Source organism: Coturnix japonica, unplaced genomic scaffold (genome assembly GCF_054131305.1).
Source record: "Coturnix japonica strain WE unplaced genomic scaffold, WE-NBRP24 Scf039, whole genome shotgun sequence".
Taxonomy (NCBI): domain Eukaryota; kingdom Metazoa; phylum Chordata; class Aves; order Galliformes; family Phasianidae; genus Coturnix; species Coturnix japonica.
The window spans coordinates 3,021,797-3,045,060 of NW_028188942.1; the positions used below are offsets into that span (position 1 = coordinate 3,021,797).

General features: G+C 46.7%; 1 protein-coding gene and 1 long non-coding RNA gene across 2 annotated transcripts; both read left to right on the forward strand.

Annotated features, from left to right (window-relative positions):
• Window positions 1-12,471: 12,471 nt before the first annotated feature.
• On the forward strand, window positions 12,472-14,646 carry LOC146753248 (rho GTPase-activating protein 32-like). Its single transcript, XM_085530914.1, has 3 exons — window positions 12,472-13,149; window positions 13,415-13,557; window positions 14,033-14,646. Exons 1-3 carry the CDS (start codon window positions 12,992-12,994, stop codon window positions 14,233-14,235), a joined length of 504 nt encoding a protein of 167 aa, XP_085387040.1. The 5' UTR covers window positions 12,472-12,991; the 3' UTR covers window positions 14,236-14,646.
• A 685-nt stretch (window positions 14,647-15,331) lies between these two features.
• LOC146753249 (uncharacterized) lies at window positions 15,332-18,354 on the forward strand. The gene is made up of 3 exons (XR_014940186.1): window positions 15,332-15,550; window positions 16,298-16,341; window positions 18,316-18,354. It is a non-coding gene; the product is annotated as an uncharacterized LOC146753249 (long non-coding RNA).
• The last annotated feature ends 4,910 nt before the right edge of the window (window positions 18,355-23,264 follow it).

A 23,264-nucleotide genomic window follows, 5' to 3' on the forward strand; every position in this document is an offset into this window, starting at 1 on the left:
TACAAGAGCTGCACAAGTTACCATCCTTGCCTATGGTTTGTTGCAGTAATTCATTCCTGGATGGAAAAGCACATGTAGAAAAGTGTTGCTATGAGACTAGATGACAGAGAAAGTCCTAGAGCCAAAATGTTTTGCACCAGAGAGGCTGTCAGTTGATCCTCCAAATGCAAGACACACAAAATGAAGCGTTCCTTTATCTCTGGGATTCCAAGCATTTTCTTACCTCTGACTTTCACTTGGAATGTTGCTTTGTCATCTTTTGTTTCACAGCTGTAGCTCCCTTGGTCTTTCAGGGTCACATTTTTGACCATGAGCTTGCGGTGCGTCCCCTGGGAGATGATGGTTGTCTTCTGGTCCTGCTTCACCTCTGTTTGATCTTTCTTCCATACAACAGCTCCGCTTGCAGCTGACACCTCACACACCAGCTCCAGGTCTTCAGAAGGACTGACTGATATTTCTGAAGTGGTTTTGGGCTTGCTGACAACATTAATGGCTTCATCTGAAGAAAAAAAGAGAAAGTGGTTTACATCCTGACTCAGGCTTATTCAGCACAGCATGAAGATACAGTTAGAACTGATTGTAATGTCTCTGCTCATTACATTTGGGTGATCGAGTTTCACCTCTGGAGATACTCACATACAAACGTGTGCTTGATTCTCCTGTGTAAGGAAAGAGTAAGTTCTATGCAGACAGTTCTTATTTCTTTTAATCAATTCTGTATTCTGCACGTGTTCTTCTGAAGCTAAAATGAAGGCAGATAAGTAATGTGTTTTCAATGCATGAACAAACCTATTCAACACCTTGTCTCTAAGCTAACAAGCAGCGTTTGATGAGCACATCAGTATTTCATGCCCTTCATTCCATCCAGACAGAACCTGCCTGAGGAGCAAGCTGATGGCTGTCAGCTACAGGCAGACCAAGCTTAGTATTGCATTTCTTACAGCAACAACTGTTGCTTTCAGTCACTGGATATACCAAGGCCAATTGCTATGCCAGGCACATTTATGGCATCAGTGAACAAATAATGCATTAAAAATTGTAATAGACAGGAGCCATCTATTCTTTTAAAACTAGGTGACCAAAGAAGAACAGCCCCTCTAGAGTCAAGCTGTTAAGAACTAATAGCATCAATCAGTATCACATAGATAGATTACTTCCCTGCCCTAAGACCATCTTGTGACCATTTGTTGCTCCTAATTAAGCCCCCTCTTGATGGCATTTTTGTCTGAGCCACGTGACATTTTGTGATAGGAGTTACTGCTAGTGTTCCCTTCACCCTACACCAAAGTAGGAGGTATCCATTCTCAGGGAATCATGCAGGCTTCCTCTGTATTTGATGCTCAGAGACAGCCCCAGAACTTTTTAAATCTTAGCTTAACTCTCATCCAATAATGTTCATCAAACAGTGCAACTTGTCCTTTGGGGATGCCTTTGTTCTGCATCCACCAGTTCCAACGGAGTCTTCTTGGCTTGTTTTAGATCAGTTTTTCAACAGATAAAGAAAGGGGCTTTGAATTACAAAGTGAAATTGCAGAATGCATGATTCTCAACCAAACAGAACGGGAGGTGGGATGCAGGGTGAATACCTGAGCCAACACCACCTGCAAGCAATCCTTCAATATCTTAGGAATCTCTAGCCATCCCAAATCCAGTGTTGGGCTTGATCTATCATCTCTGCTGAGTTTTTAGCCTGCTGATGGTGAGCATAATGGTGGTGATGGGTGAGCAGTTGGACTAGAGGGTATTAATCAACCTTAAGGAGCCTGTGATCAGAGGAATGTGAATGTGCTGTTAAAGGTCACAAGCGCTGCACTGCAGCATGAGCATACACAGCAAAAGGCTTTCAGTAGAGCTTCAGTTCATAAATGAGGACTGGGTTATGGAAAAGAGGTTCAAGATAGAAACCAGAAACCAGATCTTAACGCCAGGTTCTGTGAATGCAGCCAGTTGAATTTCACAGATATTGACTTTCAATGACAATTTCTTGTGTTATTTTACCCTCCAGCTCCACCCTGAACAGGAACATGTCAGTGACAAGCATTACTCCTCCAGGCTTGACCTGACAGTGCTTTACTTGCACTATGAGCTAATGGCTGTGCTTACAGCACCTCAGGGAGACACCTCAGAGATCACAACGTCCTTCGGGTACAGAAGGAGACACTCAACTCTCCAAATGTGGAGTTTAATTTGTCAAAAGAGGAGACTGGATTCCCATGCTAAGAACTTAGGACCGTTTCAGTCATAGGTTTAAAGATGATGTAAGTGCTGAGGCAATTCATGAACTAGAAGAATGAAGCCCAGATTTCAGGGCTCAAGTCGTGACTCCAGTTGTCTCTTTGTTTATGAAGTTTGCCAGTGCTGAAACAAAATATGGGCACACAAAATATGTACGATGGTAAAGAACTGCAGGGACATTGCTGACCATGAGGCATTCATTTATCATAAGGCCAAACATACACGTTTAATCCTAGTTCTAATTGCTAGATTCTAATTCAGAAGCTGGCAAATTGGCTGCTTTTATAAACCACGTACCAGATTACCTTATCTCCACAAGTTGAAAGACATACACTGTACAGGAGACAGAGCCAAAGGAAGAAGCCCAGGGCTTAAAGAAAATGTCTAAACTCGGAAAACTGAGGAAGGAATTGGAACAAGCAAACTAGAAGGAAATAAATGGAGGGTGTTCTATTACTGCATTGTAACCCCCTGGAAAACAAATCGAGCCTAAAAGATGGAGACAACACTTAGGACTGAAAAGAAAAACAGAATTCCTTTATGGAAGTTAATTGGAGCGCAAAAGTTAGATGATGAAACTGGCCTCTATAAACACACAGTGGAATAATTGTAGTCACCTCACCACTGCTGGATGTGAGCCCAGCCACACAAAAGCAGCTGCTGGTTATCACTGCAGATACTGCAGGAAGGAGGAACAGCCTCCGGACTGGACCAGCTGAGCGTGGCCCTACCAGGATTTGCTCCAAAAGTCTTATTACCAGTAGTGCTTCCTGCTGAAATACATGGGGGTCCTCCTTTGATTCCAACCCCAACCCACCCCACCATGCCCCCTGATAACATCCATCAGGGCCACATCTCCACAGTTCCTGAACACCTCCAGGGATCCCACCACCTCCCTGGGTAGCCTGTGCCAGTTAATTCTGAGGGCAGACCTGCCAGTATGAAATATTATGCTAACGTGACAAAGAGGGAGAAGAAAAGCAAAATTAAGACTAGCTGACAAGCCTTGGCAGGAAGTTCTGCTCTCCATAAGTTTAGTCCCGTTATTCAATTCTGTTTGGAGCTGTCTCCATGCCTCTCTGGAGTTTGTTCATTGAGAAGAAGCAATTAAGTAAGCTCTCCAATGCCAAAGTGCATACACTACTCTAGGGCTTTGTTGTTTCTCCATGGATCAACAAGGGTGACAAGCCAGAAGAATATGATGAAGAGCCTCATGCATACTCAGTGTAAAAAAGAACAAGGCAATTGTTGCTGGGAAGAAGGTGCATTTGCATTTGTGTCTTCTGCAGAGGGTACTGCAGAAATGGAAAGTCTTCCACTGGAGCAAACAAAGGGCTCTCATTTATTGCAATCAAGGCCCAGCGTGTGGATCTCAGAGATCAGACCTAAACCCTGCAGCAAAACAGAGACCTGCGTGGGAAAGTTCAGTTTCTCCCTACATCTGTGTAAGAAAAAGCCCACCATGGAATGACAGCTAAGGAAACATCCCTGTGACTCATCACAGGTCTCTTCTACATGTCAGTGCTGAGCAATTCAAGATATTTAATTTGGTCTTCTTGCCAGATTTACTAAGTAAAAATCAACCAAACATCTCCTTCTACTGATTAAGAATGCTCTAAACATGCTTCTGCAGAGGTTTCCACCCAGTGACAAACAGCTCCTCCCATCACGAATGTTTATTTGTTATATTTGGTCATGCAACGCTGATTGATATTATTGGAATGATTGCTTCCCTACTTCTAAACTATTCCAGTGCAATCAAAAAGGCTGTCTGAACCTGGAGCTGAAAGTACTGCTCTATGGTGATGCAGTGGTAAACCTGCTGACTGAATGCACTGGCCAATAGCTGTGAACTGCAGACATTCATCAGCTGGCATGAAGCAATCTGGTTCAGATACCAAGCAGCTGGGCAGATTGGCTTACCCTACACTCTGTGCTATCATGTTTAGGTCATTACCAGGACTCACATCAGTCCATGGGATGCAATTTCAGGTATTTGGTACAGGCAGTGAATGCCTGCAGCCCCAGTTCTAATCAACAGATCACAGCAACTATGCCTTGACTGGAAGAGGAAAGGAGAAGGATCAAAGCAAATACCTCTCACTTTCATCTTGGTGCTGACATCAACATTTTTGGCAACAAATTTCACTTCTGCTCCATCATCGTTCTTGGTGACGTTCTTTATCATTAGGCTGTGAGTAGTTTGGGTTCTCTTGATGATGCAGGTCTCGCTTTCCTGTAAGACTTTACCATTGATGTACCAAGTGCCGCAACACGTTGTTGTAAGGTCAATAGTAAACATGGCATTCCTTCCAGGTACAGCTTCACCAGTTGTTAGTGGGGATTTCACAGCCAGGACTGGTTCTGAGGAAGAACAACATGGATGTCTTAATGCTCTTTAGATGCAAGTCTGGGATCTCATTTAGAGATGGAAGATTAAATCATAGGTACATTTCTACTTCACCCTTTGCATGAGTGCTGGAAGAAGAACTTCTATGCTTCAAATCTGTTACAGAAAGTTCTGCCTCTTGCACATGTGAGATATCAAAAGATAATGATATTCATGTCTCTGTCACAGAAACATAACTTGTATCACTTTAGTGGTAGCTGGAGGTTGATAGGAGATAGGAGAACTAGGAATAAGGGAAAGCCTTTGGTGTGTTAATGCACTACTATCCTTCAAGTCAAAGAAAACAACTTTAGGGAACCAACACAGCTGCTCAGCACACACTGACCCATTTCCATTGGGGCTTTTGTGCTTACCAAGGTGCACGCTCCCTGGGAATTCCAGAGACGGGCTCTGTCCATGCGCATTGACTGCAGACACTCGGAACTGATCATCAGCCTCTTCAGACAGATTGCTCACCGTGAACTCTGGGACGGGGACATGAGACTCGTGGCACCTCACCCAGGTGAAGCCAGTTAGTTTATTGGGTTCCACAATGTAGCCATTGATTGGAATGGGGGTTGCATCTTCGGAGGGGACCATGCCAGCGTCACTGAGGTTTCTGTTTTATTTTTCACCACGGGGTCAGTTGGGGGCTGGGTGGGAGGTTTTCTGGGAGCTGAACAGAAATAAATACAGAAATATTAGCATAAGGTCATGTAGGCTGGAAAAGACCTTCAAGATCAGCAGACTCAACTTTCAGCATGACCTACTGAGTCCCACCATTAACTACTGTGCTACCTGAGGACATACATGACAAGCTTATTCCTGCAGGTATTTGCATAGTGAATATATTCACCCTCTGGTTGCTTCTGAACATTTTAGAGGTTAAAATCCCATCAGACTTTTTCACTGTGTGCAGCCACTGATACAGGCAGGAGGCTGGGAATTACCTGATGGGCTCTAGTTACAGACTACTGACACAGTAAAGGATTGATTTCATTTCATTTTGGCCATCAGAAGGTATGGTGTCTGCTTTAAGTCACCCAATTATAATTTAAGACTCCAATTATAATCATATGGAGAACAGCGCATTTAGGAGAACTCATCTCATCTTAATAAACCTGAATGAAATCACAGAATCATAGGATCACGGGAGGGCTTGGGTTGGAAGAAACCTTCAAGATCATTAAGTTCTAAACACCCTGCCATGGGCTGGCTGCCCACTAACCAGCTCAGGCTGCCCATCACCCATCCAACCTCGCCTTCAACACCAAGGACAGGCATCCACAGCTTCTCTGGGCAGCCTGAAATGGAAGCAATGAGCCACACGTTGAAGACACTGACATATTCATTACTGTAGAGAGAGCCAAATACTCCATACATATTGCCTGCCTGGTCAATTGCATTAAAATGCCAACAACAGACTCATCCAGCTCATTGAAAATGGTGTGAACATGGCGTACAGTATTCTTCCAGCAGCTAGTTAGATCTGCAAAGAGCAAAGACAGGAAATCTCAATGCCATCCAATTTTCCTGACCCATCCTGACACATAACTGCTTTGATGTGCACTGTTACCAGCCTGTCAGTTGCTGTTAGTCAGTGCTGGATGCCAAAGGTCCCACTAACATAGCATGAAGCCAAAAGCTAGACGCTGGAATCAGATCTCCTGACCTTACCATCAGAAATCGAGATGTCATATTTTGCTCAGAGGTGCCTGCTTGTAGGAGGGACAGCTACCGAGCTTTTTCTGCTCCAGGAACCAGCTTGAGCTCCAGAATTTAAACAGCAGTCAGAAATTAAACTGAGCTTTGTCACCTCCATCAAATAGAAGGAGTGGTTGGGTTCTACAGCTTTCCAAATCACTTAGAAACTGGCACAACAATCAGATGCCTACCTTTTCTTTTTTAACTTGTTAATACATAGAGCTTAATAGCATCAGAATGCCCCAAGCACTTCAGATAACATGACAGCTATAAACCCTTCTTTAAGGATTCCTTAGAGTAACTGTAATTCAGTGGTGCTGGTGGGAGAAGGGAAGTCGTGATCTTCCCAGATGGTGAATAGAGTTGATGTTCACATGCAGACTGGTGCTGCAGCACAGCCAGAAACCACTCATTTGGGAAACACAGCACCAAGAAAATAACAGGAATAGCTTCATAAAATCAGGCAGCTTCACCCAAATTTCCGTCTGATCATCACAGTGGCCCTCCTTTGGACCCACCCCAACAGCTCCACATCCTTCCCAGGCCTGGACACAGTGCTGCAAATAGGGCCTCACAAGAGCTGAGCAGGAGGGGACAATCACCTCCCTCTCCTGCTGGCCACCCCTTTTTCAGTGCAGCCCAGAACACACATGGATCTATCTTTTTCATATGTATATTCCCATAGATGTACATATATATACCACACCTACACCCCCACAATCTGCTACAACTTCATATTCCTCCCCACAGTCCCCGACAGCCCCCAGTAGCCCCATATCACCCTAAGGCCCCCACAACCCTCTATCTCTCCATACACCACCCCTTAAAGCCCCATACCTGCCCATATCCTCCAATAGCTCCCCACAACCCCTACACACCCTCACAGCCCCCTAGAGCCCCTAGTCCTCCTATGGCCCACCACAGCCCCATATCCCCCCTACAGTCCCCCTCAGCTCCTTTTACAGCCCCTGCACAGCTCTATAGAACAGTCTGATAGAACTACCTCTAGTAGAAGCAATCTCCACACAGAGATCCTTTCCCAGTGGCACTCAGCCCTTCAGTGGGGTCTAAGAGAGCTGCAGCCAGACTCAAACACAACTGCTCACACAGCTCAGCTGCCTTCACCTGTGCTCCTGACGCTGACACATTGCAGCCCCACATCCCCCTCTGCCCCCCCCCACAATGGCCACTCCCGCGCACTGCGGCTCAGCCAATCGGAGCCGGCGGAGCTGCCGCTGCCCAATGGGAGGCCGGGGGAGGCCGGCGCTGGGACGGGGAGAGGAGAGAAGAGACAGAGGCAGCACTGAGGTGGGATGGGCTGATGGGGAGTGCGGGGAGGACAGGGGGGTGTGGGGCTGTGGGGGGGCAGAGGGGGATGTGGGGCTGCAATGTGTCAGCAATGTGTCTTTTCTTCCCTCAGAGTTCTGATGAATGCCAAAGCAATTGCTCACCACCTACCAATCAGTGTCCAGTTAGCCTCCTAGTAGTGGAAGAGATTTACATGAAGTTCTACCCCCTTCAAAACTCCTTCCACAATATGTCATATAGTATGGAATATCCTTTGGCCAGTTTAAGTCAGCTGTCCTAGTTCTGTTCCTTCTCACTTCCTTGGGCTCTCAGCTGAGATTGACTGTGGCTCTGTACAACGCTGCCTGGCAGCAACTGTAAGCATTACTGCGCTATCTCCATTGTTTCTCTAGAATGAAAACGTTGTATTGTATCAGACACTGAAGAAAATAATTCAGTCCCAGCTGAAGCTCAGACATCCTTCATTATCTTGTGCTTAGGATTCTTTCCCTACAGGAAATGTGAGATAATTATTGCTATTTGGTACTATGTTCTGTAGCTGAGCTGGATTTTGTTATCCTTGAAGAAGTATCTTCCTCTGAAAGGGGAGTAAAACATGATGCTCCTAATGAGCGGAGCAGAGACACAGATCTGATCTGAGTGTTGGTTTCACATTTTTGTGATGCTCTTTGCTGCAGTTTGTATCTCGAGAGAAGCCCTTGTGGTGTCAGTCTGTTGTGTAACCTGCTCTAGTTTTGTGCCTCAAGGAAGAGTGATCCTTTAAACAAATGGTGGCTGTACAGAGGGTGTGGGGTGAGATGCATTCCTCTGGCCCCATCCAATGGATTTTCTGTCACTGAAGACTTGAAGCACAGGTTAGGTACTGGAAGGCTTGAATATTTCCTCACCAATAGGTTAGAGCTTGGCATTTTGTAAGCTGCTGGTATCTCGGAGTAAAGCAAATCATTACAGCACGAGCATTTTCCTAGGCATCTTATGAAATCCCTCTATCTAAGGCTACTGGAAGGCACTCTGAACAAAGATCATTCTCCCCAGCTTCTCTTCTCTGAGTGGGAGCTTCAGCCCCCTGCACAGGCTGGAGGTCATCCATAGAACTTGCTTCAGAGTTTGTTTCAGGTTGTTATCCTTCCTGGCCAAAAACCAGATACAGTATTGTAGATGTGGTCCAGTGAGTGTTGAAGCAGGAATGACTTGTCCTGGTCTGGTTGTGCTGCTTTTTAATGCAGCTGATGATCTTGTTGTACTTCTTTTCTGTCAGAGCACACTGCTGGCTTGCATTCAGCCTGTGGTCTCTCACCACTTGTCCTCCTAGTCCCCAGGTCCTTTCCAACAGATACAAGCTAGTATTTCCCACCTGGGATATTGGAAGATGGGAACTTGCCAGCAGTCAGTGAAGATCTCTGAGACAGCGAGAGCGAGCGAGCTTTGAGTAGACTGGGAACCACTGTCTACAGCAGGAAATAAAAGAAGAGAAAAGATGTTTCCTTGGGCATTTGGGTGGAAATCATTCCTGACTGCTTTCTCATCCACCGGGAAAATCTGCTGATTGACAATTTGAAGCTGATAGACTTTGGACTCTGTGCAAAGCCACAGGTAAGAGGATGTGTTAAATCAAATACAATGTGCCCCCAAGTAATGCATGTTTGACCACCGTATGCAACAGGGGCTTGTCCAAACAAACACCCTAAAATCAAGCTGTTTTTGTGGCTGACATGTCATTGCATCTTGTTTGGAATTGCCTGAACTGTGTGAGAGTGGTTAACAGATTGCTCAGAAGCACAGGTAGATAATTTTCTCTAGCTAGACTCCCTGTTTTTGTAGTCTAAGCTGTAGATAATCTTGTAGGTATATCACCTGTCTTATGCAAGGGTCTGTAATAGGAGCATGGGGTTGGTGTGCCTAAGGAACCCTCTAAGGATCTGTATGTAGGATGAGATTGTGGATAGAATAAAATGACTTTTGCAGGTGACGTACAAATCCTGTGATTGCATATGCTTGAACTGAATTGTTTCTTGATCTTCAAACTGATTTCCAGAAGCCTTTATTAACATGTAAGATGGGTGCTGGTAAGAAAGAATGGGAAGACTGCCTTACTGATTCCAAGAGAATTACTTGTCCTCAAATGATTTTTCCTGGCCAAAGTTAGAGCCCCTCACAGGTAATCGAGACCAACAGGCTGTTGTTGCACAATCAACAGGCACAATCTCGATGATCAGCTGAGGAAAAGAAAGCATCATGCCAAGGGTACTAGATAAGTGAGCAGCTTGAGATCTGCACATTCATGTGATGCTCATGGTCTTAGACAATATTTGCTTAGTGAGGTCACATTGAATGAAAACAAAATCTAAGATGAATGAAAATATACAGAGGAGAAGAAGCCTCTGAGGCTTCTGAAGTGTTATGACCAGAAGACATAAACTCTGTTAAAGCAAACGTTTCTCTCTCTTTTTTGTGTTCTTCCAGGGAGGCCTTGATTACCGCCTGAACACATGCTGTGGAAGCCCAGCTTATGCAGCACCAGAGCTAATCCAGGGCAAAGTGTCTATTGGCTCAGAGGGATGTAGAGCGGTGTTTGTTTTCCCCTCTTTCCCTTCCCTCTGCACAAAGCATTGAAAGGCAGTGGAGCTCAGGTAGGCTCTCTTGGTTTCCCGTCTGAATTCTGCTAGGTTGCATTGCTTGGTAGCTCTCAGAAGCTGTCAGTGGCCACAGACTAGAAAAGTGCAATTGGTCTCAGTTCACACAGCTGGCTGGTTTGTCTCTGGCTAATCCTGAACTGCCTCAAGCGACTGCTTTGGGGCTCTACAGAACAGCAGCTTCAGAGATCTCTTTCTATTACTAAGTTTTTGAAAGAGCAATTTGCTCTGTTAATTATCCATCATTTTTGTGCAGTCTGTTTTGTCAGACGTGTCTTTAGCTTCCAAGTTGTAGGTGAAGACTTGTTTCCATTGTAATGCACAGTGTACTAAAAACTGAGAGATGTCTGGAATTTTGGAACCCACTACTTGCAGTTGTTAATCTGTCCAAACTGGTCTGGTTTGGAATGCCCTCATCCTTCTTGAATCGCTCTGCTGTTAAAGGTGGAGCAATTCCGACAAGTGCCATGGCCCCACTGTTGTTCTAATTCTTGTTTCTTTGTTTTCCACACACTGCTTTTCAAGCCTCCTTTTTCTTTACAGTCCAAGTGAGAATTGCACTGTGAGGTGTCTGAACCTTGTTGTGCCTCTACATAAAGAGAACAGCAGCAAAGCCTGACAGGTGACTGTGCTGACAGCTCTCGTAGCCAGTAACACGTAACTGTGCTAAATCCCTTGCGACGGCTTTGATTTCATTTTTGCCAGTGAAATCCTTGTAAAAGGAACTGCAGCAGTGTGATGAGCTAAGGTGAAGATGCTGGTTTTAGTAGTGCTCTAAGCTGAGTGGAAGAACAATTGAATTAGGGTTATATGCTTTCTCTGGGATGATAAGGTTTTTTTTTCTTGAGATAAAGAGCCAGCTTTTCATGGGCTATATGTGGGCTTTGGCAAGGGCAGACAATCCAGTCTGTCAGGAAGCCATTTGAGGTGCTTCAGGTTTGTAAGCTTGTCTTTTTGTTTTTTGAGGCGGATATTTGGAGTGTGGGTGTACTGCTGTATGCTCTGCTGTGTGGGTTTTCCCTTTGGATGATGACAATATGATGGGACTCTACAGGAGGATACCAGTGGGTATCAGTGGTGCTAGAATACACTGAGAAGGGAAATAGCTGAGCTTGACAAGAGGCCTTGCTTTTCGGATGGCAGAACATGCTGAGCTGTGGGTAGAAAGGCCTGTCTGCTGAATATTGTCCCTGTTTTTGCTGCTTTGTCTGCCAGTATTTTGTGGATTTGGTTCTACGCTTGGTTGGCCTATGTGGCACTGTAGCCTAATTCTGTACCATGATAGCATACAGAATTTAAGGAGAAGTATTTTCTTGCCAATGGGCGGATTTTTTGTATCTGGTTCTTCAACTGGCTGCTCCCTATACTATCTGTAGTAAAAATAGAGACACATCATTTGATTTCCCAGAAATGAATGTTACTAAATGCCAGCTCTTCTCATGTCTACGAAGAGCAAAGTTCTGCATTTGCTATTAGAATTTCCTCTTCCAGAATCAGGAGGTAATGTAGGAACCCACAGATTGCCTTCAGAATCCAACAGTTAGTTCTGTTTCCTTTGGGAGTGCATAACAACCTGAGCACATGAACTGAATGACGTGGCTTTTCAGTCTGGTACAAACTCTGCTGTACACTGAAACTTGGTCCATTTGTAAGCAGGACTTTGTCCATTTCTGCAGGACAGCAGAGAACCCTTTGTGCTAATCATGATGCCAAGAAGCATAATGCGGCAAATGGCAGATGATCCAACTGCTTCAGGTGTTCATTTCCTTAAAACTGAGAATACTTTTGGACTGAGAGTTTGTAAGCAGAACGGAGCTCTTAAAGCTGTCAGAGATTATTTCTGCACTGCTCAATTCTATCTGCCTAACATACACAGGATCTCAGAACTGCGTTGCGTGAACTGGTGGAACTTGTTGAAGTGAACTGGGATGAGCAAATTTTAGAACTTAGTCAGAACGCAGTAAAAAATGGATAATCTCATGGGTATTAAGGTACAGGCTTGCTATTTCTGCACTGAATTTGTTTTTATTTTACATGGTTGTGATCTGAAAGTTGCTTGAAACGCAGGCACCTCGGCACTGTTGTGTAACTGAATTTCACACATTATAGACCCTCAAATATCCTGGAATCTAAAACTCTGACTTGTTTTAAGTCTGCTGCTTGAGTCTATTCAGGGTCACAGTGTCTGTGTGCAGTGGAGTGTGTGGGGAGATTGTTGCTGCAGATCCTGGGAAGTTGCTGTGTATTTGCAGACAATGGCTGCTGTTGGTCACTGGGTGCCCCTGTTCCTCTGCAGAACAGCTGTGCTGTGCATGCAGCACAGCATGCTGTGCACGCCATGGAACTAGGAATCAAGAAGAGATAGAAGCTTGGCCTTGATGGCACGGGCTGTGTGTATAATCAGGAGGGGTGTTAACTCTTTGAAAGGGCTGATAATATCAGGACAAGGGGAAATGGTTTTAAGTTGAAAGAGGGAAGATTTACGTTGGTTGGTAGGGGAAGTTCTTTACTAGGAGAGTGCTGAGGTCCTGGAACAGGCTGCCCAGGGACGTTGTGGATCCCCCATCTGTAGAGGTATTCAAGGCAAGGTTAGATGTGGCCCTGGACAGACAGGTCTAATAAATGTGGAAGATAGGTGGCCCTACCAGGCAGGGGGAGTGGAGCTTCATGATCCTTGAGGTCCCTTCCAACCCGGGTCATTCTGTGATTCTGTGTTCCCCAGATGCCTCTTGGAAGTCATCAAGTCTGCCTCAGTGCTGACCACAGTGCACTGTCCCCATGGGACTTAATGAGACACTTGGTGTCTCTGGCTGGGATCTGCTCGGTGATAAACATGGACGCGAAGAACTTAGCAATTGTGTGGGCTCCAAACCTCTTAAGGTAAACTTCTTTTTCCTTTTCAACACGATGCTTAGTTCTGCTCTCCTCCAACCCCAGGGGAACAATTTCTAGATGACAGTTTCTACTCACTTGTTTAGCTGGGACAGCTGTGTCCCTGATCATCCAGGATAATTTCGTCAGTGGCATCACTGTTTGCCCACTGCGGAAATCTCCAGAGCCCAGTTTGACAGTTTTTGGCTACAGAAATTCAGACTTGGGGAAATGACCTTGGGGAAATGACTTGTAAGATCTGCCTTTTCTTCAGATCCCAGCAGAGCCAATCTCCCTGCGCCAGTGAAGCTGCCTGCATGGAGCTGCAGACCCAGTCAGCTGTTGTGGAATTCCTCATCAGCCACGCAGATGTCCTCTTCTGCTCCAAATCCACACCAGCCTTGGGAGAGGGAGTAGGTGAGCACCTTCCTCCATTAGCTTGATGTTGATCTGACAGCTTCATCCAATCCAGGGCTTCTCCAAGACCTTTGAAAATTCTATTACTGTCGAGGAGACAGCAGGCTTCTGGGCTTAGGTTAGAATACTGTGCCCCGTTGCTGGGTCATGAGAGTGTCCAAGCCTTACATGGAGAAAACTATCACTGCTGTTAAGATTTTTTGCAAGCAGGTGAAGCTTGATTGAAGTGTGGCTGTGAAGCTTTCTGAGATCCCTGCCCCCTAGTTTTTCTACGCTTTTTGTTTGCCTTTTTCGATACAGTGAGTTGCTCTTAATTGTGGCTGTGTCCTTTGCCACGAGCATACCACTGAGCACACGGTTATTTTGAGCTCCTCTTCTTCCAGTGGCTTGGATGAGCAATTCTGAGAGATATGCAGAACTGGGATGGCTGTGCTGCTGCTTCCTTTTCTGTCTTAGCTGTGGTTTTCCCTTGCAGGGCACAGTTCTCTGCCTGGGCCCAAGTCTGTGTGGGTGTCTCCATCCACAAAGCTGCTCACCGTGCAGGAGGCACAGGCTGAGAGGAGAGGTCAGAGCAGCTCTCCTGTTGCAACACAGAGCAGCAAGATACAAGCGGAGGAAGGCCCCGCAGCTGTACTAAGGAACTTGGATGCAATCATTGATTTTCCATCTGAAAGATAAAGAAAGAGGAATTCCCTTTCCAGCCCCCATCATCATTATTTGGGTGATTTTTATTGGTTTACTTTTTGTCCGTTACATCTCCAAGGACTCAACTTACACACAGTTGCCCTACGGGCTCAGTGGAGCCACACAAGGGTGCATTTCCTTCCTGGTTGGGCAGGCAGTCACGAGATGCAGAAAGCCACACTGACGTCTATCCTGGTCTGTGTTGGCTGTACCTGGAAACACTGGGGTTTTCCAGATTTCAGGGCCACACACCTGAAACCAATTGTGCTTCTCCTGTAAGCAGAGCTGTTGGTCAGACTTGCAGGCACTACAAATTAAAGATGGCAGTGAGCTGAGGCCGAGGAGGTGTTAACGTAAGAGTCAGAGATGCTTTTGAGCTTCCCTTATGGCTGCACCATTCCTCAGAAAGCAGTTACGCCTGCCAGCTCCTGTCCTGTTCTGCTGTGGAGACTTTACTCACATGGTCTGCATCTTGATTGACATGGTTGAGAGGAATGTAGCCAGCAGGACTTGAGGGCTGAGCTGTAGGAATGGAAGCGTCCTCTGCTGTTTGAAACAGAGCGCGTTTCTAAGCTGTGTTTCAGCAGAAAGCAGGCAGTGCCAGGAATGGGCAACTGTCATCAAGGGCTCAGTGCAGCTCATCACTCACCCTGCACCACGACTGACAGCATGCTCTGTTTTCTCTCTCCAGACTGAGTTCTCCCAGTAAGAGGGCAGAGTCAGCAGCTGGCAGTTGGCGTTCCTGCTTCTGCCTGGGCAAACCATCCCCTGTGGCCAAATGCCAACTGCAGAGCAGTGCCAGGGAGCCTTCCGAAGCAGAAGTCGTGGTCCTGGCAGGTAAGGGTGCAAATCCAGCTTTCAAAGCAGTGCTTGTCAGCAACACAGGTAGAATTCATGCTTTCAGTGGGCTTGTGCCTCCTTCTGTATTCCTGCGTTCGAGCCCGTGCCTGACATCGTTGGTTGACTCCTGTCTTTCCCAAATGAGTCTCGCAAGCTGCTTGAAACCTGCTTGACAGGCAGCACCAAGCCTTTGCCTCCTTGGATAGTGAAGGTTTGACGCTAAATGCTGTGTATCTACTCTTTCCAGGTGAATCCATCCCTCGCCAACACAGGAACCCACCAGCAATTTGCAATGATGCACGTTGTGCTTCCATCAATGGAGTGCAGTTACGATGCATGAGTCACTGCAGTTCCAAGGACAGCCTTCCAGGTGACAGCAATGATGGAAAGAAGGAGCTCTGACCTATTCAGTTTTGGGCCCCTCCATGCAAGAAAACCTTACGTTTCTGGAACGTCTTCAGCTACGAAGGTAGTGAGGGGTCTGGAGCAAAACCTTACGAGGAGAAGCTGAGGGAACTAGGATTGTTCAGCTTGGAGAAGAGGAGGCTCAGGAGAGACCTTATAACTCTCTATAACTTCCTGAAGGGAGGTTGTAGTGAGCTGGGGTTTGGCCTCTTCTCTTGTGTAATCACTGATAGAACTAGAGGGAATGGTTTTATGCTGCGCCAGGGAAAATTCAGGCTGGACATTGCGAAACATTACTTGTCGGAAAGGGTATTCAGGCATTGGAATGCACTGCCCAGGGAGGTGGTGGAGTCACCGATCATGGCAGTGTTCAAGAAACGTTTGGATGTGGTGCTGAGGAATATGATTAAGCCGGGAAGTATTGGCGATGGTTGGACCAGATGATCTTCTAGGTCTTTTCCAACCTTGATAATTCTGTGATTCTGAGCTGAGAAGCTTGTCTTGCTCAAGTCCTGCTTCCAAGCTTAACCACCTACAATGAAGTAGATGTCAATTTTCTGGTGTCCTTCAATTCCATGTCCGCATTTTCCAAAAGAAGGAGGTAACCAGCTACAGTGAAGTGAGCAATTTCAGTGCCTATTTCTGATGGTGGCAATGAGTTCAGAGGTCACACTTAACTGATAGTGCCTGTTTCCATTCTGACAAAGGCTGTAGTTGCAGCTGACTTCCCGAGGCTGCCATACGTAGTGGTGATGCAGCCTTGGGCTTGTGCGTTTGCATGACTCCCACCTTTCCTTTCTGTGTCTTGCAGGTCAGCTGGTGCTGGAAGCGGCCGGTATCTGAGTAGGAATGAAGGTGAGTGCAGGAGCAGCTGCTGAGGGGAGGAAGGAAGTCCATGCTAATGAGCTCTGAAGCATCTGCAGGTCCAGTACGAAAGGAGGCAGCAGTGATGCAGGGGGCTCCCCAGCAGGAAGCTGTCTGATCCAAATGCTTGCTGAGAGTTTGGAAGCCCAAGCCCTTATGGTCTCTGTAAGGGTGGCTAGTAAAAAGATGTTAACCAAGATGGTGGTAAATAGTCAAAGGTTGTTAGCAAAGGAAAACTCACCAATGTCAATGTTTTGACCAGAAAGCTGAGGCAGTCTCAACTGGGGAGCAATCTCCAAGAGATGCTGCCTCAGTGGTGGTCAGCCCTTAAATGAGGTCTCAGAGGAAGTGGAGTTGAGGTCCACCCCTTCCAGGAGCACAGCTAGATTACTCTCACCTGTGCTCCCGCAGCTGACCCAACACTTACCTCAGCTGATTAATCAGAGGTTCAAGCTGTGATTTCCCATACAGTCTCTAAGCTGAAGGCAGCATCTCCTTGATCTGATGGTGGTGTGCCTGAGTGAGGGAGTGATCCAAGCTGGATGCAGAAGAGTCATCTTGATTTCTCTCCTATTTTACTTCAGATGACACCTATTGGGTGTTGGTTTCTTAAAATTTGGATCTAGGAGGTGGCCTCTCCCTTTGCTTCTGGTGAAAGCTGCAGCAGGAGTAGAAGACAAAGAGGTTTTCTTCGTGACAGCAACACCGATTATTTGATTCAAATGTGGAACAGTGATGAAGATGGTGAAGAACAGATACACCTCAAAGACATGCTTGATCACATAAGGAATGAGCATGTGATCCAAGACAGTCAGTGTGGCAGGGGAAGGCCATGCCTAACTAATCAGGTGGTCTTCTATGATGGAGTGACTGCATTTGTGGACAAAAGGAAGGAAACTGATGTCATTGACCTGGACTTGAGCAAGATCTTTGACATGGCCCTCCACCACATCCTTATCTCTAAACTGGAGGGATGTGGATTTGACAGGTGGACCACCTGGTGGATAAGGGATTGGTTGAAAGGCCACAGACAGAGGGTGGTGATTCATGGTTCGATGTCCAGGTGAAGGCTGATAACAAGTGGTGTCATCCAGGAGTCTGTCTTGGGACCAGTGCTTTTTAACATGGTTATCAGAGACACCAATGATGCAATGGAGTGCACCCTCTGCTGTTTGCTGAGTGGTGCGGCTGATGCAGTGGAAGGAAGGGATGCCATTCAGAGGGAGCTCAACCGAGAGGTTGGCCTAGGTGAATCTAATGAGGTTCAAGACAGCAAAGTGCAAGGTTTTGCACTTGGGCTGGAGGAATCCCAGGCATTTCTACAGCCTGGGAGGAGCAGTCCTTAAGAGAAGCCCCGCAGAGAAGGACCTGGGGGTCCTGGTGGATGAAAAACAGAACGTGAGCCATCAGCGTGCTCTTGCAGCTCAGAGAGCAAATGGTCCCCTGGGCTCCATCAGAAGAGGGGATGGCCAGCAGGGACAGGGAGGTGATTGATCTTCATGATCCTTGAGGTCCCTTCCAGCCCGGGCCATTCTATGATTCTGTGATTACACTCACTGACAGAAATAACGGCAGCTGTACAGAAGCTAGATATATTTTGGGACAGTTCTTGTAACCAGCTGATTTTAAGACCTTGCCCAAGTCGTGAGTCTTAATTGCATGTCAGAAGAAAGCTGGGAAAGTGGTTATTGCTCATTCTTTCTCATTTGCTGATTCTTTCTTTAGTGTTCCTTTTCCAAAGGAGATTCTGCTGATGGAAGCAGTTGAAGAAAGAACCAAAGCAGCTCTTGCCAAGAGTGCTTGAAGTCCCTGTGGAGAGAAGCAAAGAACTTGGGCTTCCTCTGGGATGCTCCCCACCATGTCTCAGGAAGGAGACCAACTGCTGTTCCACTTTCTGCTCTGTGTGTGGAAAGGTACGTCTGGGTTTCTTCTGCTTGTTTTTTCTTTCTTTTTCTGGCTTTGAAGGAGAAGGGGTGGAGCAAGGGGAGACCCACTGGTCATTTGTTACCTCAAGAGCAGGATGGATTTTACATTCACTGTGAAAAACCTGGGCTAGTAGCATGGGCATGTTTCAGGCTGGACTCTTCTTTTGCTGCTTGGTTTCCTTTTGGCTACAGGGAGACAGCTGTCTAAAGGTGTGTTTTCAAACCCACTCTCCAAAACCATGTTTCATTGTTGCAGGTGGTTCAGTGTGCTCTTGCAGTGCAGATGCTGTAGTTTGCTGTAGAATCTGAATGGTTTCTGTTCCTAGGAGAGGACTGGGAGGAGGTAGTGAGAAGAGAATTCAATGCCTGAGGTGTATCTTAGTGAGAAATGTTGGCATGAGGTGCTGAAAGTCTTGAGCTGTCAAAGGCCAGTGATGCTCAGACTCCTTAACCTGCTGGAGCAGGGTGGAAGCAAGGAGTGGGCACTGCCGTCCCACAAGCGGCACTTGGTTCTGGTCTGCCAGGTCTGTGCTGGCCTGGATTTCTTCTGAGAAGTTTGTTGGAGCTGCTTGGAGTAGTGAAGGGTGGGGAAGAAGTGCTGCTCAAGAGCTAAGGCTCTGTTTGATCATTTTGGATGGATTTAACCATGGTATCTGAAGACATAGTTTCCATCAGAATGATCCCAGCATTGTGCAGGTGTCTCAGCTGAAGCCCCTGAGCAGATGTCTGAGAACACCCTCCTACTCCAGCTGAGCCATAGGAAAGCTGACTGTGCCCAGTAATTACAGCTTCTGCAGATTGAATGTGCTTCCAAGTGTTTTCCTTAGTGATCAATCATGTCCCAGCACTCTGATATTCCATCTCTGTCACAATCTGGAGCATCTCTGCAATCCTTGGGTGCCCATTCCCACCAGCATTTCTTCCTTTCTCTCTTTAGAATCAGTGTGGTGCAGTTCCCTGTGTTTGTGAGCAGCAGCCAGCAGGCTGCAAGAGATCCAATGGCAGCTTTCAGCACACAGAGGGATGTGATGGGGACAGACTGTCCTTACCGCCATGCATAAGTGAGTTTTTACCGTCCTCTCTCAAGAAGTATGAAAGAATAGAGTTTGAGTGATACTTGTGAGCAGGTGCTGTGCTGTAGGGGATGTCAGGTAACCATTAATTTGGGGGTGCAGGAAGGAGCAGTGAAAGTGATGTATTAGTTTGTGTTTTGACTGTTGGAGTGCAGTTCCATTTTTGGGAGCAAAACTATGGGCTAAGATGGAAAACAGAAGGGAGAAGGCTGATACCTGGATAGTGGGCTGAGCTTTGGTGACTGCAGCCATCTGCCGTAGAAGTTAGAAGTTTTGCACAGTGGGGTTCAGAATGGGAGCTGATGATGAATGGGAGCTGTTCAAGGGACAGACTTCCACATACAAGTTCCAGTGCCTCAATGACTTTCTTGTAGCGAGGAGCCCAAAACTGAACATAAGACTTGAGGCACAGCCTCTCCAGTGTTGAGTCCAAGGGGATGATTACCTCTCTGCTCCTGCTGGCCACACTATTTCTTATACAGGCCAGGATGCCGTTGGCCTTCTTGGCCACCTGGGCACACTGTTGGCTCATGTTCAGCTGAGCATCGACCAACAGCCCCAGGTCCATTTCCTCTGCACAGTCCTGCAGCCACTCAGCCCCAAGCCTATAGCGCTGCATGGGGTTATTGTGGCCAAAGTGCAGGACCTGGCATTTGGCCTCACTGAACCTCATCTCATTCACCTCAGCCCAGTGAGGTTGATCCAGCTTATCTAGATCCCTCTGAAGGGGCCTCCCTACCCTCAGGCAGATTGACACCAGCTCCCAGACAAAAGACAAAAAGAGAAGAAAGCAGAAATGAAGAAGGCTTCTCTGAGAGCTGCCCCTGCACCTGCAGAGGTGAGTCCTTGTTATGGACAGACACAGCTCTTGTTGTCAGGGCCTCCATCTGTCAGACATGAATGAGACTGTAAAATCCTGAGGGAAGTGGCGTCCTGTTTCTGCACTTGCTTTGTTTCTTTGCAGTGTTTGAAGTGTTACACAAAATGAAGGATAAATCTCTAAAGCAGGTGGTCGGGATGCTGGCATGATGATGTTACTTATGTAATTAGTGCTATTATTTTGTAGTATGTTAGCAGTTTGCTAATAAACAAAAAACAAGGGGGGGTTGGAGGGGTCGGTAACAGAGGAAGGGGTCCTGGTAACAGAGGATGCTGAGAAGGCGGAAATACTGTATGCTTTCTTTGCTTCTGTCTTTAGTGAAAAGGCATTCCCTGAGGAATCCCAGAACCTGGAGGTTAATGAGAGAGTCTGGGGAATGGGAGATTTCCCTTTAGTCAGGGAAGAGGTGGTCCGTGAGTGCCTAGGAAACATTAAGGTCCATAAATCCATGGGACCTGATGGGGTGCATCCACGGGTGCTGAGAGAGCTGGTGGAGGTCATTGCTGAGCCGCTCTCTGTAGTCATTCAGAGGCCTTGGAAACTGGGGAGGTGTCTGAAGACTGGAGGATGACCAGTGTCACTCCGGTCTTTAAAAAATGGCAAGAAGGAGGACCCAGGTAACTATAGGCCAGTCAGCCTCACCTCTGTCCCAGGGAATGTGATGGAACAGCTTGTGCTGGATGCCATCTCCAGAGAACTGGGAGTAAAGCAGGTTATCAGGAGTACTCAGCATGGGTTCACCAAGGGGAGGTCGTGCTTGACCAACCTGGTGGCCTTTTATGAAGATGTCACTGGCTGGGTGGATAGGGGGAGAGTGGCAGATGTAGTCTACCTTGATTTCAGAAAGGCTTTTGATATTGTCCCCCATGACATCCTTATAACAAAGCTGAGGAAGCATGGAATAGATGAGTGTACAGTGAATTGGGTCAAGAACTGTCTGACTGGCAGAGTGCAGAGGGTTGTCGTTGGCGGTGCTGAGAGGGGATTTGATCCAGGTTTATAAATACCTGAGGTGTGGGGGCCATAGTGGCACGGCTGGTCTCTTTTCAGTAGTGCGTGGGGACAGGACTAGGGGTAATGGGGTGAAACTTCTGCATAGGAAGTTCCACACAAATGTGTGCAAGAACCTCTTTACAGTGAGGGTGACGGAGCACTGGAACAGGCTTCCCAGGGAGGTGGTGGAGTCTCCTTCTCTGGAGATATTCAAGACCCGCCTGAACACCAACCTGTGCAACGTGGTGTAGGGAACCTGCTTTGGCAGGGGGGTTGGACTCAGTGATCTCTAGAGGTCCCTTCCAACCCCTACAATTCTGTGATTCTGTTGGAATGTGGGAATGCAAGAAAGAATATTCTGAGCAGTAGCTGTGGAGCGAGATAAATGGCATGAGAAAGCAAAGCTGAGAAGTAAGGAAGGCTCCAGAAGAGAAAACAAAGTCCAATAGGGCATATTTAGAGACAGGTGAAGAACCCTTGAGCGCACTGAGGAGTACTAGGGTGCCCTGGAATGTCTCTTGGGCTCCCTACAGAACACATACTTGCTCTGGGGCATGTCTGGATGTCTGTAGAGCTAATTGCGGGGCCCTGAGAAACCTCTGGGGCACATTAGGGGGCACTGGCTTCCATGTGAGTGTTCCCAGGTTCCCAGAAGTCAACAGGGAAGCCTTTGGAGACCCCTTGAGAAGACTCAGTGGGGCCCTAGAGTGATGTAGCAGCTTGTGTTGGTTGCATCTGCTTGGCAGGGAAGCGATTTCCGTGCTGGGAGCTGATTGACTGGGAGGTGATTCCCTTGGTTTAATTAATTTAATTACCTGGAATATAATTAAATAATACTGTTCAGCATTCAATCAAGATTATATTTTTCCAAAGTACTGCAGTCGTGCATCTGTAGCAGCTTTCCTAAAATATATCGAGTTTATTCAAAATTCCAGTGATGCTCCTAAAGCACTTGAAGTGCATTTGAGGTGGGGAGTGACAAAACAGCTCTGAGAGAATCATCATCAAATCAGAACATGGGAACGGTAACTAATAGCAGAGATTCTGATAAGAATATTTAAATTTTCAAATTACCTTTTTCTAAAGTTGTATTTCACCAAGTTTCATCAATGTGCACACTGAAAAGCTGACTTGCTATGTTTCTTTTTATAAAAAATCATGTGTTACAATTGAGAAAAGAAGGTATAGCATGTAACATCCTCCAAGTAAAGTGCAAAAAACATTTCTTCACAGTTCCAATTAATGTCTTATGTTTTGTTCAGACTCACTAAATGATGTATTTCAGGGTACATCACATGGGAATATAAGAAGACTATTCAGAACAGGAGCTGCAGAGCAAGATGAACGGCATGGGAAGGTAAGGCCAGGAACCAAGGACACAGCTTTTGTGTCACTCAGCCACCTGTGGCAGAGGTCAGGATTTCAGCAGGGATTTCTGCAGACGTTCCTTGAACACCCCCAGGGTGGGTGACTCCACCACCTCCCTGGGCAGTCCATTCCAGTGCCTGGCCACCCTTTCTGAGAAGTAATATTTCCTAATGTCCAGCCTGAACCTCTCCTGCCGCAGCTTGGAACCATTCCCTCTAGTTCTATCAGTAATGACACGAGAGAAGAGGCCAAGCACCAGCTCACTGCAACCTCCCTTCAGGAAGTTATAGAGAGCAATGAGGTCTCCCCTGAGCCACCTCTTCTCCAGGCTGGACATTCCCATCTCCTGCAGCCTCTCCTCATATGGCCCCATTGTGCTCCAGACCCCTCACCAGCTTTGTTGCCCTTCTTTGAACACGTTCCAATGCCTCAGTGTCTTTTTCTCAGTGAGGGGCCACAAACTGGACACAGAATTAGAGTTGTGGCCTCACCAGTGCTGAGTACAGAGGGACAGTCACCTCTCTGCTCCTGCTGGCATCACTGTTTCTGATGCAAAATGTATGTAAGTGTCACATGTGTGACATCCTTTTTGATGGAGTTCTGTGACTGGAGTTCAATGGATTTGAGAGCTGACTTGAAGCCTGTGGGCATCACCCAGGAGTTGGGGTGAGAGGA